The sequence below is a fragment of the Drosophila navojoa genome, chromosome 4 (assembly GCF_054131105.1).
Source record: "Drosophila navojoa isolate 15081-1374.11 chromosome 4, UAZ_NAV_1.0, whole genome shotgun sequence".
NCBI lineage: Eukaryota > Metazoa > Arthropoda > Insecta > Diptera > Drosophilidae > Drosophila > Drosophila navojoa.
Window position 1 is genome coordinate 13870054 of NC_142892.1, and position 14379 is coordinate 13884432.

At 39.4% G+C, this 14379-nt stretch overlaps 1 protein-coding gene across 8 annotated transcripts in view; it reads right to left on the minus strand.

Annotated features, from left to right (window-relative positions):
* shep (RNA binding motif single stranded interacting protein alan shepard) overlaps positions 1–14379 on the minus strand; it is a 159348-nt gene that overhangs the window by 118823 nt on the left and 26146 nt on the right. For 5 of the 8 annotated variants that reach the window (XM_018100689.3, XM_089258983.1, XM_089258978.1 and 2 more), the window contains exon 3: positions 6791–6832. The exons of the other annotated variants lie outside the window; for them this stretch is intronic. In XM_018100689.3, the coding sequence (XP_017956178.2) occupies positions 6791–6832 (42 nt within the window). The remainder of the gene's footprint in view (positions 1–6790; positions 6833–14379) is intronic. 8 annotated transcript variants of the gene reach the window in all.

A 14379-nucleotide genomic window follows, 5' to 3' on the forward strand; every position in this document is an offset into this window, starting at 1 on the left:
GTTTGTCCACATAGGCTTTGGCAAACTCTAAGCGCTTTCTCCTGTTTGTTAAATTTACAAGAGGCTTCTTGCGAGGCGTGTTGGACCTAAAGTTATAGGTTTTAATGGCTCTACGGACTGTTTCCGGGTGAACCTCCTTGTCAATTGTTCGACCCAGCTCTGACGCAACCTGCACTGCGCTACAAAAAGGATCCTTGTCCACCAGATGCTTTATTGTGCGCTTGTCACGATCGGATAGTACAGGTGGCCGACCAGATCTCTTGTTGTTTTTGATGCGCCCTTCATATTTGAATCTACCAATGACAGTCTGTATAGTAGACTTGCTTCTGGACATGATTTTTGCTATCTCTGCATACGACTTTTGCTCCTTTGTGTGGAGATGCAAAATCTTTCCACGATCTTCAAGCGATAACTCTTTTCGTGGCATTTTTACTGCAAAACTCAAATATTTTGTCCAGCTTAAGCAAAACACGCCAACTATTAAGAATTTACTCATTATTGCATACATATTTCGAAAACCCCCGTTATTTTTAAGAAGAACGCTGGCGCCAGACAGTGCACGAAAATAAGAGTACGTAGACTTTTGTTGACGCAAATATATGGGTATGTTTACATTCGCTGTAATATTATGGAACTAAAATTAAAAGTAAATGTTTTTCTTTTATAATTTAGAAGAAAATATATTAGTTTATAATCCTGCATTAACATTTTTTAATTTAACAAAAATTTGGCCAAGTTTCAGTGTCATTTGCGCAAATACAACAAGAGTACGGTGACTTTAGTGGCACACTGTATATGAGTATCGCATAGAAAAGTATCTCTGAGCAGATTAATAAAAAGTAAACAAAATAATACATGAAGGAATCCTTAATTATTCATGTGAATCACATAGAAAAGCGATGTACAAATGATTAATATGATGATCAATAGAATGTTGCACAAGGAACAGGTAAATCCACAGTTAATCAACTACTCAGGCACTCATTTCATTTATGGCTACTCAAATATTTAATAAAAATTAAGTAAAAGTCCTATGAGAGCCCATAAATATTTGCCATGCTTGCCAATTTCAGTGAGAAACAACAAACAGTGACAACTTTATGTTACCTCTTAGCTGGAAAACAAGTCCCACAGGCCAACTTATGGGCTAAACAAGTAGAAGAATTAAGTGACTAGCGAAGCAGGAGACGAAGAAGACGAAGAAGATATCGAATACGCTTTTACAAGAGTTTTATTGTGGCACTCAAGTGGCTCAAAGACAAAACGAAAACTTTTGTTTTTGGTTTTTTTTTGCTGTTGTTGTTGTTGTTGTCTCGATCACAGTCGCTTGGCCATTAGTTATTAACAACTGCTAAGGAGAATAAGTGCTGTAAAGTACCACGAAAATCAGTTGTAAGCAGTTGATTACATTTCGATTGCTGTTGTTGTTGTTGTTGTTGCTGGGTATAAAAATGTTCAGCATTTAAGACAAGAGCCGAGAAACTTGTTGACAGGCCCGAAACTGAGCAAAGTTTCAAAAGGGGGAGGCGGGCTGGCAGCCAGGCGGGCAGGTGGAAGGAAGTGGACTGGGCAGGGGTGAGGTGAGGTGAGGCGAGGGTGTTATTGCATTGCTTTTGGCATTTCAAGAGTTTGTGGTTTAATTGTAGAAAACTTTGTTTGTTTGCCTGTTGGTTGGCAACATTTTCGTGAGTGCAGCGCTTAGTGCATTATTAATTAAGCATGAAAATGGCGGAAAAAAAAACGAAGTAAAATGTGAGGTGGCTTTGGCTACTCCCTTTGCCTCTCTTGCCTGAGCAAAGGTCGCACATGTCAACAGCAGTTGGCAAACAAGTTGACAAAATTGTAAGAGAAACAACAACAACAACAACAACAATGTGAAGTAGCTATAAGATAAGAGCAGCAGCAGCGGCAGAAAAGCCGCAAACTTACAAAACTCCTAGCTGGCTTCATTTTCATACGTTCACAAGAAAATCAAGGCAAAAATTAATGCGCGTGTAAACGAAGGCACAACAACAACAACAACAGCAGCAATAACAACACAGGCGAAGGCAGGAAAAGCCAAGTTGAAACAAACTTGCTGAACGAAAAACTAATTCCCCCCAAAAAAAAGAGAAGAAAACCAATGGAAACCCCAAAACAAAGGACAAAGGCAGCCAAACAGAAAACCAAACCAAAAGCAGCTCACCAAAAAATAAAAAAAAATAGAAGCACCAAAATGAATAAGAAAACCCAAATGCAAGGAAAATGTAGCTAACGAGTAGATAAAATAAATAAAGCACAACAAAGAAAACTTAGAGACGAGCGAAACGGACCGGGCCGGGCCGGGCCGAGAGTTTGGGCCGAGGGTCGTGTCGTGTATTGCAAAGGCAAACAACTTTTTAGCCAAATGCCAGCGAAGGCCGTTTCCCAAGCTGGCAGCTAACAAAAGTACCGTAAAGGCGCTGCGAAATGGCCAGAGCGCATAGTTTGAAGTGCGCCCCATGCTCCGCAACTTCCGTCTGCCCCTCACCGTCCGCCGCTCACGGCACCGCACCGCAGCCCTATGTCTAGCTATCAGTCTCTTTGCACAGCGACTCGGAGATACATTTGTATCTTCTAGCTGCAAAAAAAAAAAAGAAGAAAAAACCTGACTGCGACAACGGCAGCAACAACAACAACAACAACAACAACAACAGCAACAGCAATCGGAATGCTGCTTGACAAGTGGCAGCGTCACAGCAGCGCCAGGCGGCCAAAGGGAGGCAGAGCCGGGTCTATGCAGCTTGCAGCATCACTGGCGAAGCGTGGCGAAAGCTCTCCCAACCAAGAATCTGAATTGGAATCTGGATTCGTCTGTTGGCAGTTTTGCGAGTGTATCTGCGAGTATGTATGTGTGTGTGTGTGAGTGTCATGCTATGCGCTATGATTTCTAAACTTTTAACGCTGCACAGATACAGAGACTAACACATGGATACATTTTATGCACTTTGCAGATACTTTTTGGAAATGTTTATGGCCAGTTAGGTCAGCTGCTCTCACATGCCACATGCCACATGCCACACATGCGGGCAAGTCTCATGTAAATCAGCTAGATCCAAAAAGCTGCCGTCGCAAATTCTCAGCCCCAAAAGCAGCGCCAAAGAGCCCTCATTTCACACACACACAGACACACGCACACAGCCACAGAGACATCTAAAAGGCGGCCTCAAAGCAATTGCTGACGTTTTGCCAGCGGCAACGGCGTTTCAGCTCTTTCCCTTCCGTTTGCCTGCCTCACCCACTATGCCACGCCATGTCACGCCCACACCGCCCACATTGCCCCTAAAGTTGGCGGCCTAATCCACATGGGCCGTTGGCTGGCAAGCGCCTACAGCGCTGAGAAGCATCAAGCAACGCGTTTTATGAGCCTACCTAACATCAAGGTTAGCACACTTACACACACACACACGGACTCACATATATGTATATTGACGCACACACACGTGCGTTGTTATTACGTCCGGAGGTGGCACTTGCCTCTTGAGCGTAAGCCAGTGGCTTAGTTTAGCCGGGGGCTTGCCTCTTCGACTCACAAAGTTTGTCGAAACTCTCGTATGCATTATTTTGCTTAACTTTTCAAATCTTGTGTGATAAATGATTAAATAATCTTTGAGCCATTGCAGATTTGATAAATGAAACAAAAGAAAAAACAAATAAAACAAAAAGAAACAAATATGAACGGCAATGAAACATTTAACCAAATGCTTGCTTTTAACTAAATCTCTTTGAGTTGGCTAAAAGTTCAGAGCAAAAGAAGAAAAGTCGAGTGAAAAAAATAAACTGATGAAAGCAATCTAATAAAATTCTTATATAAATATAAAAAGTATATTTTCAATTAAATATTAAATATTTAAATAAATTCAAATAATATATGAAAATAAAATAAAAATATAACATAATATTATGTGAAAATGTATGCAAAAAAATCATGAAAAAATAATAAAAATAAATAAAAAATTAAAATAAACACAGTAAATTATTAAACAAAAAATTTATTGAGAAAAAATTTAATTAATAAAAAAATTTAATAAATAAAACATTTAATAGATAGAAAATATTAATCAATATAAAAATAATTCATTTAAATAAAAAATTTAATTAATAAAAAATTTAATAAATTAAAAATTTAATAAATAGAAAATATTAATAAATATAAAAATAATTCAAATGAAATACAAAAAGAGCAAAAACAAAACAAAGTTTTGTGAATGATTTATTTTATTATTATATTTATTTACTTATTTTATTTACTTTTTTATTTTGCGAGATTTTTATTGAAAGCATATACATATAGAGGAGTTCAGTTGTGAGCTCCTGCATATGTGAATTTATTTAGTATATTTTACATTTAACAATATTACTTTTAACAATAAATATTGCATAAATTAAAACAAAATCAAAGTTTATCTCAATAAAAATTTAAAAATATTTAATTGCCCAATAAATTAATTTAAAATCAAGTACAAACTAAGAAACTTGAGTTAAACTACGTTTGTAAAATGTCTAATATATGTATATATATTTATATGTATAGGTATATTTCTATCACAAATTTCAGCTACCCATCGACCATAAACAAACAGCAGCCGCTGCTGTGCTTAGAAAATGTGGCTCAAGCCTCGAGCGGCCTGTATGTAGCCAGCTTATGTGTGCATATCTAAGGGTCATGTAAATAGGCTCTGCTACGCACATAAACTCATTTCGTGCAATTTCACCTTTTCTAATTTTCATGTTTAGTGGTTTTTGCTTAGCAGCGGGTCAGCAGCAGCAGCAGCAGCAGGGCGCAGCCATGTTGCTGCAACACCAAAAATGGCGACAATGTTGAACGCTGACAGCAAAGTTGAGACAGCATTAGAGAGCAAGAGAGCATGAGAGCGAGAGAGCGAGCGAGCGTTAGAGGGGGAGTTGAAACGGGCCTCTGGCATGCCTGGCACCCTCAATCATGCTCAGCCATGTGGCAGACACGCCAGCAACAAAATGCCTCCGTTGCAGCGTCCAATGTCATCATCAACATCAACATCAACGTTGTTGGCCAAAACAAGAGCCTGCAGGCCACAACGGCAACGGCTTCAAGTGGCCAATGAAAAATATCAACAAGCAAAGCCAAAATATGCAGGACTCGAAAGGATTTAGCTTGAGCACATACGTGAAGCTATTATAGTGTGTGCATGTGTGTATACGTAATATATATATATGTATATTTGCCTCAAGGCGCACTAGTTGCCTCTAATAAATGGATTTCGCCTGCTCTAAACATACAGGTGTGTGTGTGTGGGTGTGTGCCTGTGTTTGTTGTTGTTGTTGTTGTTGTTGTTGCTAGGCAAAGCGAAACTTTATACATGATTAATGCCATCAGCGCGTACAGAAAAGTTTGCTTGATATATTTTCATGGCTTGCATTAAAAATGCATGAAATTACATGCAGATCCAGACAGACAGACGAGCAAAGTGAGAGAGAGAGAGGGAGAGAGAGAGAGAGAGAGAGAGAGAGGAACAGAGAGCAGCATCGATTTTTGCCAAGTTATAAGCACAATTTCAATACAAAAGCAAACATGTGCTTGTGTGTGAGCCCAAAATACTTGATCCAATTGGCTTGGGAAGGACGTACAGCCCACGCCCACGCCCATTAAAAATCCAAGCATGCCAATTTTTTTTGCTGCTGTTGTTGTTGCTGAAGTGCATCTGTCTCTGAGTGCGTACCCTGCTGCGTGCCTGTGCGTGCGTATGTGCGTGTGTGTGTGTGTGTGTGCTCTCTCTCAGTCAAATTGTTGTTGGCCGTGTAGGGCAGCGTGTCGGCCCCAAAGGGTGCCTTGGCAATTAGCTTTGACAAATGTGCGGTTGGCATTCGGTTTAATGGATAATGGACCTGGACATGGATATTCGAGAGCATTTGTTTTGCATCCTCAGACCCAAAACTCACACACACACTCTTTGGCAATGTGAGTGTAAGTTTCATGCTTTAAATATTGCATCGGACAGAGCTATTTCTGTTTAAGCCATGGCCCAAAATATTTATAAGTCAAATGAAAAAGATGAATGGCAATTGACGTACTTCACTCTCTCAGTCACTCACCCTCTCTCTCTTCCTCTCTTTCTCTGTGTATAAGGCAGCCTTTGCACCATTTACTACGGTATATTGTTTTCAGCATTTGAAGTGTTGCAATGCCTAAGCTGGCGTATGGCATTTCAAAGCTATTAACCTGATTGCATCCTAGGTAACTTGAGTCAAGTTTAGAGCAGTGCATATGAATATTGGATAAAGAAAAGGTTCCTTAAGTGGTATAGAAAGAGTATGAATGCAGCAGCTGTATTTTATTTCTTTCTGCATTTCTTTCTCTTACTAAGTAATCTCATTATTTGTATAGTTTGCTCGAACGTCAATCGTATTGCTCCCTAAACGATGTTGGCTAAACGAGCGTCGCACGTTGTATATCAGAAATCACAGTCAGTCAGTCACAGAAAATATGATTTCTTCGGCTGATATGTCGAACCGAAGGTGAAGAATCAAACGATCAGCTGTTATTCACAAGCAATGCTCTCTATAAATGCCTCTATTAATCTCTCTTCTTCCACCATCGCTCTTAATATCGATCACTATATAAACGTCTCTCTCATTTAATCTCATTTGCTATCAGTAATTCTCCCTCTCTCTCACGCTCTTACACACCCACACCCAAAAGTTTTTCTCCTACTTCTTCTTCTTCTACATGCATTCCTGCCGCAGTTAGCCTTCTGCTCAAATTCAATTCCAATTTTCATATTATATACTCTACCTTTCGCTCGAACTTGTGTAATGTATCAGCGTCAAAACTTACCTGAAACGAAAGAGAGAAAAGTTATATGCATAAGTAAGCTGGATGAGAAATTCAAGAGCACATAAAATGTTGGATTGTGCAGGGTTAGCTTTAATATATAAGGCTAGCCGTTGTTAACAGCAAATCTCTTTCCATGAATTTGGGTACTCAGAATGGGTGAGGAACTTTAAGAAAGAAGACATTACGCATAAAAAACGAAACGAATCAGCAACAATTTCGTGTCATAAGCGATGACATTAAAAGAGCAAAGACAACGCACGCACACATATGCATGAACAGTGATAACATTATGCATGTGGGAGACCACAAAGTGTCCAAGAGTCTTTCGCTGAAAAACAACAGCAGCAGCAGTAGCAATAGCAGCAGCTCTTGGACTCATTAAACTTTCATGGCCAAGAGCTCATCTGGTTTTACAAGCAGCCGTATGAGATGTGAGAATGTAGAAAAAGTATAAGATATATAAATGTATGTGTGGGTGTGCGTGTGTGCGTCTCATATATGTACAAGTTTATGTAGCAATGCGGCAGGCAAATGGAAAGCAATTGCCAATTGCTGTATAACTCAGCAAAGCAGCTTGAGACTAGGGCTAGGGTTGACACAAGACATAATGGACAAGGGAAACGCAATGGGCTGGCGGGCCGCAGAACTGACGGGCTGGCTTAAGGTCTGCTCATGTAAAAATGCCAATCGAAGTATAACAAAGTGGCCCACAGCCACTGGCAGAGCGAGAGATGAGCACGAGTCCAAAGATATGGCCAAGAGAGATACAGCCAGAGATACGGCTGGAGGCAACAGCTACAGATACAAATGTGAATCGAGTTGACGACGCATTTGAAAAAGGCGCACATTTTTACGACTCGACTGGCGCCCAGTGTCTTACAGCATTTGCGGATTTTACGAGCACACACACACACACACAACACACACACACGCCCAGTCAAACATGTAATGTGGGTGTGTCGCTCTAACTGTCAGCACGTGTCTGGTGTGTGTCCTGTGTGCGGCTGGGCTGGCTGTCCTTCGACAGCAGCTCGTTAGAAACTTTGGTACAGCGCACGGACTTTAAAGGCAAACTTTTGCCATGCAATTTATGCCAAACGCCTGCGACAGCAACAAATTGCAAGGCGAAAAACCCATTTTTAATTGATTTTGCACCAACAAACTTTTGTGCCACGCCCTAAAAGTATGCAACGCATGCACACACACTCTCTCACACTCCAGCAACAGGCTTTCGAAAGTCTAACGCAATGCTAACTGCATTCTTAATAGCTTCTCAGCACTTTGCTGACCACGGCAAACATATGACACCGCCCACACTGCTGAGGGGCGTGTCAGAGTCATCAGCAGTGCTCGTTGAAGAGCTGCTCGCCTTTGAGCGTGTCAATTTGATTAACCACAATTGTCAATCGAAGACTTAATGCATGGAAATGCAATTGCATCGCATTGCAGCTGCAGCTGCGCGCAGTTAATGCAATTTTACTACAACGAATGCAGCGCACGCACTCACGAAGGCGGCCATTGGATTAATGATACGCATCCAAGCAGTTCCGAGAGACATTTCAGCTTCAAGCATGCTTAAGCTTCAATATGAAATTTTAAAGGCAATATTTGATATGCCATTGGCGCATCATTCACATTTTCCGTTATAGTTTATATATGATTGGAGCTAAAGCTTAAGTGGTGGATAATTTTTATTTAACTATGATCTATTCTACTTCAAATGAAATAAAGTCAGTATACACTTCAGTTCAGATAATATTTATAAAAATTATTTAAAAAAGCGAAAAGGAGAACATGACTATGGCAAGGTATTTAGTATTACCCTTGCAGTAAATACATATAAGCTAGATAAAAAAATTATAAATAAAATAAAACATGGAGCAAAACTTGCCATCAAAGCTGACAGACAGAGGCAGACTAGTATTTTATTATATTTTTGAATATTATGATTCCACTGGATATAACTTCATTGACATTAAAAATCAATTTATCAAAAATTATCTACACTTTAAAAAGCATTTAAATATATATGAAAGAACTTGTGTTAAGGTGCTCAATGAATATTCTATTAAAAAATAATTTTTAACAATAAAATAAAGAGTAGACAATCGAGATCTTCTTGTTAAGAATTCAGCTTGAATAATATAAAAAGTATTAAACATTAACATTAAAAATCATCAAACAAACTCTTTGCTGTCGCTTCACAATGTATTTAGCCAAATTTCTATACTTCATTTAAGAAATATATATGTACATATATAGACACCAAAGAAACGATGCAAGTTAACTCAATAAAAATTGCTATATAAGGCACTGCGCTGTCTATTTTGAACTAAATTCAATTCGAGGAGCAGCGTTTAATATAAATATTTGAAATGCTTTGAAGTCGCAAAACCAAATACAATTTCAATTTCAATTCCATTAGCTGTTCGCAGAAATACAATTGATAATGCAGCGGCTGCCAAACAACTGAAGCTGCGAAGCGCAACACACACACACACAGATGGAGAGATAGAGAGGGAGAGAGAGAGGGAGGGGGAGCTGTAGCGACTGGGGGTTTGAATGCTGTGCCAGCTGGCACACGAAAAATCAACAAACCAAGTCGCTGGACTGCAGCGGCAATCGCACCAAATGACGGAAGTGTTGATAAAAGAGTCACAAAGGCAGCCAAAAAAGAGGAGAGAGAGAGACAGAGAGTGAGGATAGAGAGCAAAAAGTGTGTGCAATAGAGTAAGGCAAAAAGAAGAAAAGAAAATGGAATTGAGCGAAAGACCATATATGACATGACACGAGCAAATGTATCCGGCACAAAATGGTCGACAGGATGACAGGATAAACAGCGACGGCAGCCAAGCTGATCGAATGACCAGGACAAAGGTGTTGCACACACGCACACACACACTCACATGCTGAGAGCCACTTTTATAGTGACACTTCATAATCAGCTTTTGACTGTGCCCCAAAAGAAACTCGTCAAGTTTTAATGTTATTATACAATTACCGTTAGCAGCGAGGCTTTGCCTAACATCCGTTGGCCATACCATATCAGCTAGCCAGATATAGATATACATAGTTGTATGCCTTCTTATCAACAAATGACATGCGACTCACAAAGAGCTGTAAACTTTATGCACTTCTTGCACTTTATGCCCGCCTGACTGCCTCACTGCCTCACTGCCTGATGATGATGACACTGAGGATGTCATCGCTGATTGTTAGCTTTGTGCACAGACCCGCTCGCACCCTCTCACACCCTCTCACCCTCTCTAATGCTCAGCCAAAAGAAAAAAGAAAAGAGCTTGAAATTATTCAATTGAAATACTGTTTGTTCTGCGTGTGTGTGTGTGTGTGTGTGTGTGTGTGTGTGTTTTCAGCTTTTGCTTCTAAAATTTCTAGTTACGCCTTCGTCTGACTTTGCTTTTGTGCCCAGGCGTCAGCTGGCTGGCCGCATTACAAACAGAATCGTTTCGTATCCAACTGCAGCTCCAGCGGTCGGTAACCAGCTGGAAACCTGTTCTCCTGTATAAACATTGTCAAAGTACAAAAGTACAGTAAAAAATCGTACTACTACTAAAGTAAAAATAGGTGAATAAAAAAAAAACCATAACAAACACGCTCAAATTACACACACACACACACACGCAAGGAGGGCTAGGGGGCGCTGTTTGTTTTTCGTGCTGTACGTTGGCAAATGCATTGGCTCGGAATTGACAACTCGGTTAAGCTAACAATATTTGAATAGCAGAGACCAGGATAATGCATGGCTGGCCAGACGCTCTGGTTACCTCTGCAAATCTGGCTAATGGCAAGCCCAAAGGCAGATTGACTACAGCCAGAGAGAGAGAGGGAGAGAAAGAGAGAGAGGGAGAGAAAAAGAGAGACCTGCAGCTGTGCAATTATTTTTTTGACATGCCCTGAAGGTCTGCCTGTTTGCACAGGTGTGCCATGAATTTGTAAAAGGAAATGCTTGAATTTCGCACAAATTTTCCACAAACAAATAATTGCAATCGAAATGTAAGCAAAAGTTTGTTCCGATCAATATTTAATAGTTATCGATAATAACTAGCATTGTGAAGGGAATACCCATACTTACACTTGCCACTGCTGTGAAAACACATAAATTTCCATCAATTTTGATTTATACAAGTTGAGCTTTATTTCGAGTTTTGTTTATTGTTAGAAACTTTATGGAAAATGACAAAAAATTTCCCCACTTCTCAGAAATGAAAAGCAACAAATTTTCACGACAACTGGCTTATTGCATAGCGTATTGTATATTGTTTAGCATTTCCTAAAACAGCTGCACAGATTCTGTTTTTAATTCCCGGAATCAATGTGGTTTTTACGTATTTCAAATTCTATGAATTTTCCGGCAAAACTTTCATTGTTTATTGCTAAGCTGGAACACAAAACTTTTCGCTCTTATGCGAAGAGAAATGCATATTATCTGCTTAAAGCCCACACATTTGCCACACACACACCTCTAAGAGTCCTTCACAAATGTATATACATATAATCGCAATGACAAAGAATTTCCACAAAAATTTCCAAGAATTTCTTTGTGCAGCATTACAGTTGAGCTACCTGCCAAATCCACAGATAAACCTGACACCTGCAACAAATGCTCCAAGATGTCGCGAGTGGAGAGAAAATCTGTAAAAGTCAGGCAGAAATGCGGTGGAAAATGATTTCCACGTAAAGCATATAATTTCCAGAGCAGCGAGTGCAAATCACAAAGCGATAAAAATGCCAACTTCAAGCTGATTAAATAATTCAGCATTTTTATGAATTGCTTAGCGACAGCGGCGGCAAAAACAAAATCAAATAAGAAATAAAAGTGAAAAACAAAAAATAAAAAAAACAAGCTGTCACAAGCCAAACAGCGACAGCAGCTGCGTTTGATGAGCCACAAGGCAGTAAAAATACCGATAAAAAGGCGAGCAGCAAGATGGGGCGAGAAATGAAGCAGTGAAATATGTCATATTAAAATCGGGTTTTGGCTTTGGCTCTGGCCGAAAGAGCAAAAAAACACGGAGCGAACAATTCACCGGACGTTCAATATTAAAACGGCATTGTCATTAAAAATTAACGTTTATTTAAAAAGGCAAAAAGCTGCGCTCGCAATCGGCTTTAAAACAACCAGGCCAAAAGGAGGAAAACAAAAAGGAAAATCTTGTCAACGAGCTGGCAAATAAGTGAAGAAAAAACAACAGCAACAACAACAACCAAGTGGCCAATGCAAAAAAAAAAGGTTAAAAGCAAAGCAGCTTGTGACAAATGAGCGGTCGACCAGGTTTGCGGCCGACTGATTGAAAAGGTCTTCGGGTCAAGGGTCAATGCGTAATTTGTGTGACTTTTCGCAGCCAGAACAACCTGAGCAACCAGAACTTCCACTTGACCAGAACAACCAGGAGCAACAAGAAGAGCAACCTCAGCTGATTCAATTAATAAGAGCCTCTGATGCACAATAAGCTGAAAGTAAGGCTAAAGGCAAAGTTAAGTGAAGAGTCTATGGGACTGAGTAATACACGCTCAGTGTTAGTTATGAGCAGACTGGGGTAAGCTATGGGAATGCAGATAGATATCGTAATCAATATACTATTTCTCTTTCTTTAAGCTAGCTTTGCTCTTAATATATTAATATATATCTTAATATATATAATTGATGATCATCTAAAAGCATCGTTGATCTATCAACTATCATAGTTGCTGCTTCCAAGCTGTTTAACTAGGGTTGTCAAATATATTTAAAATATCGTATCGATAATATTTTAGGTTTTGAAAAAATATCAACTCATTTAGCTGTTTCATTATTAATTGTCAGAATAATACTTTTTCACAATATATATATATATATATCAATATTTAAAAAAACATATTCGAAGTTTGGGCAAAAAAATATTCCAATATAAGTACATTTTTTGTTGTAAAATATATTGATATATTGATATTTTCATATATTTTTAACAACTCTATGCTCAACTCAAGCGAGTGAGTCTAACTCCCTCCATTTTATATATGAGCAATGCTTTTTAATCATTTCTTATGCCACATTTGATTAGCCAAACTCATTAGCGTTAGCTAATGCTAGATCTCATTCTATTGTATTTTCGCATACACACTCACAACTAGCAGATTCCATTTCCACATTCCATAGCAACCTCATATTCAATATACCTTATAACTCTTTCTCTTTCTCATTCTCTCTCTCTCTCTCTCTCTATCTCTCTCTCTCTCTCTCTCTATCTCTATCGCTCTCTCTCTCTCCTTCTTTTTCTCTTTCTCTCTCTCGCTCTTTCCCTGATCGCGTGTATCCCTGCACAATTTGTACCTAAATAAAGTTTCTTTCCTTAAAGGTCTCTCTGCATGTCAGCTTTGTCATTGTTCTAATTCAATCTCTTGTTAATTCGATTAATTAAACATATTTAATTAGGCATTGTTCAAGCTACTCTCTCAATATAATTATTTTCACTTTTGTATATATTCATTGGAATTTTATTGTCAATTTATTAAGTGAAGAAGCGCTGTTCATTCCTTGGCTGCTCTATGCTTTGTGGCATACTTTTAAGCTCGAGGGTCGCGAATTCTTTTGGATTTTCCTTTTTGTACTTTCCTTTCTACATTAATTTTCACACAAATTTGCATTTCATTAACAACTACAAGGATATACATAGATATATGCTGTGCTCACACAGCTGATACGCATCAAGTTGTAGCTGAATGAAAAGTAAATTTACAAAAACTTGATGTTGCCCCTCAGGGGCTAAAAAGCTTGCCAGACAAGCTGAAAAAAAAAGAAGAAAACAGACATGAAAAACAACAGCAAATGAAAAGCGGTGCAAAGTCGAGTAGCAAAGATGACAACATGTGGCAGCAGCAGCAGCAACAACAACAACAACAGCAACAACAACATCTAAATGCACACAAAAAGTCGTGAAGCTGCGACCTGAAGTGGAGCAGCTGACAGGATTGGCAGGCTTTGCCGTGTGCGCGCACAAAAGCCCGCTTCATTATTTTGTTTCCGTTGCCTTTTGTGGCACACGCACACACACACACACACATACACACACACACGAAAGCCCTGTGCCTCAGTTGTGCGTATGTAATTTAGTGTAAATTACTTTGAGAGACCCTCGCAATTTTAGTTTTTGACAGTAATTGACAAACACAGCCACACACACATACACATTCTCACACACACATTCACACCCGCAGTGTGCCCTTTCTGCGTCTGGCAGCATAATTTTTAATTGTATTTGTGCGCCGTGTTATAAACGACGCGCTTCCATTTTACATGCCGAAAGTAAAAAGGTTTCTTTGTCGCTCTGCTTGGCTGCCGTCTCAGACTCTCCCTCAGCCCCTCTCTCTCTCTCTATCTCTCTCTCTCTCTCTTTCAGTTGCTCAGTCCCGCTGTCACAGCCTCTTCATCTTCATCTTCATTTTCTTCTTCTCTGGTGCTTTTTAAGGATATTTTGTGAACCGGAAATGGCAAGCACTGCCTTTTTCTGCTTCTGCTGCTGCTTCTTCTTCTTCTGCTGCTGCTTCTT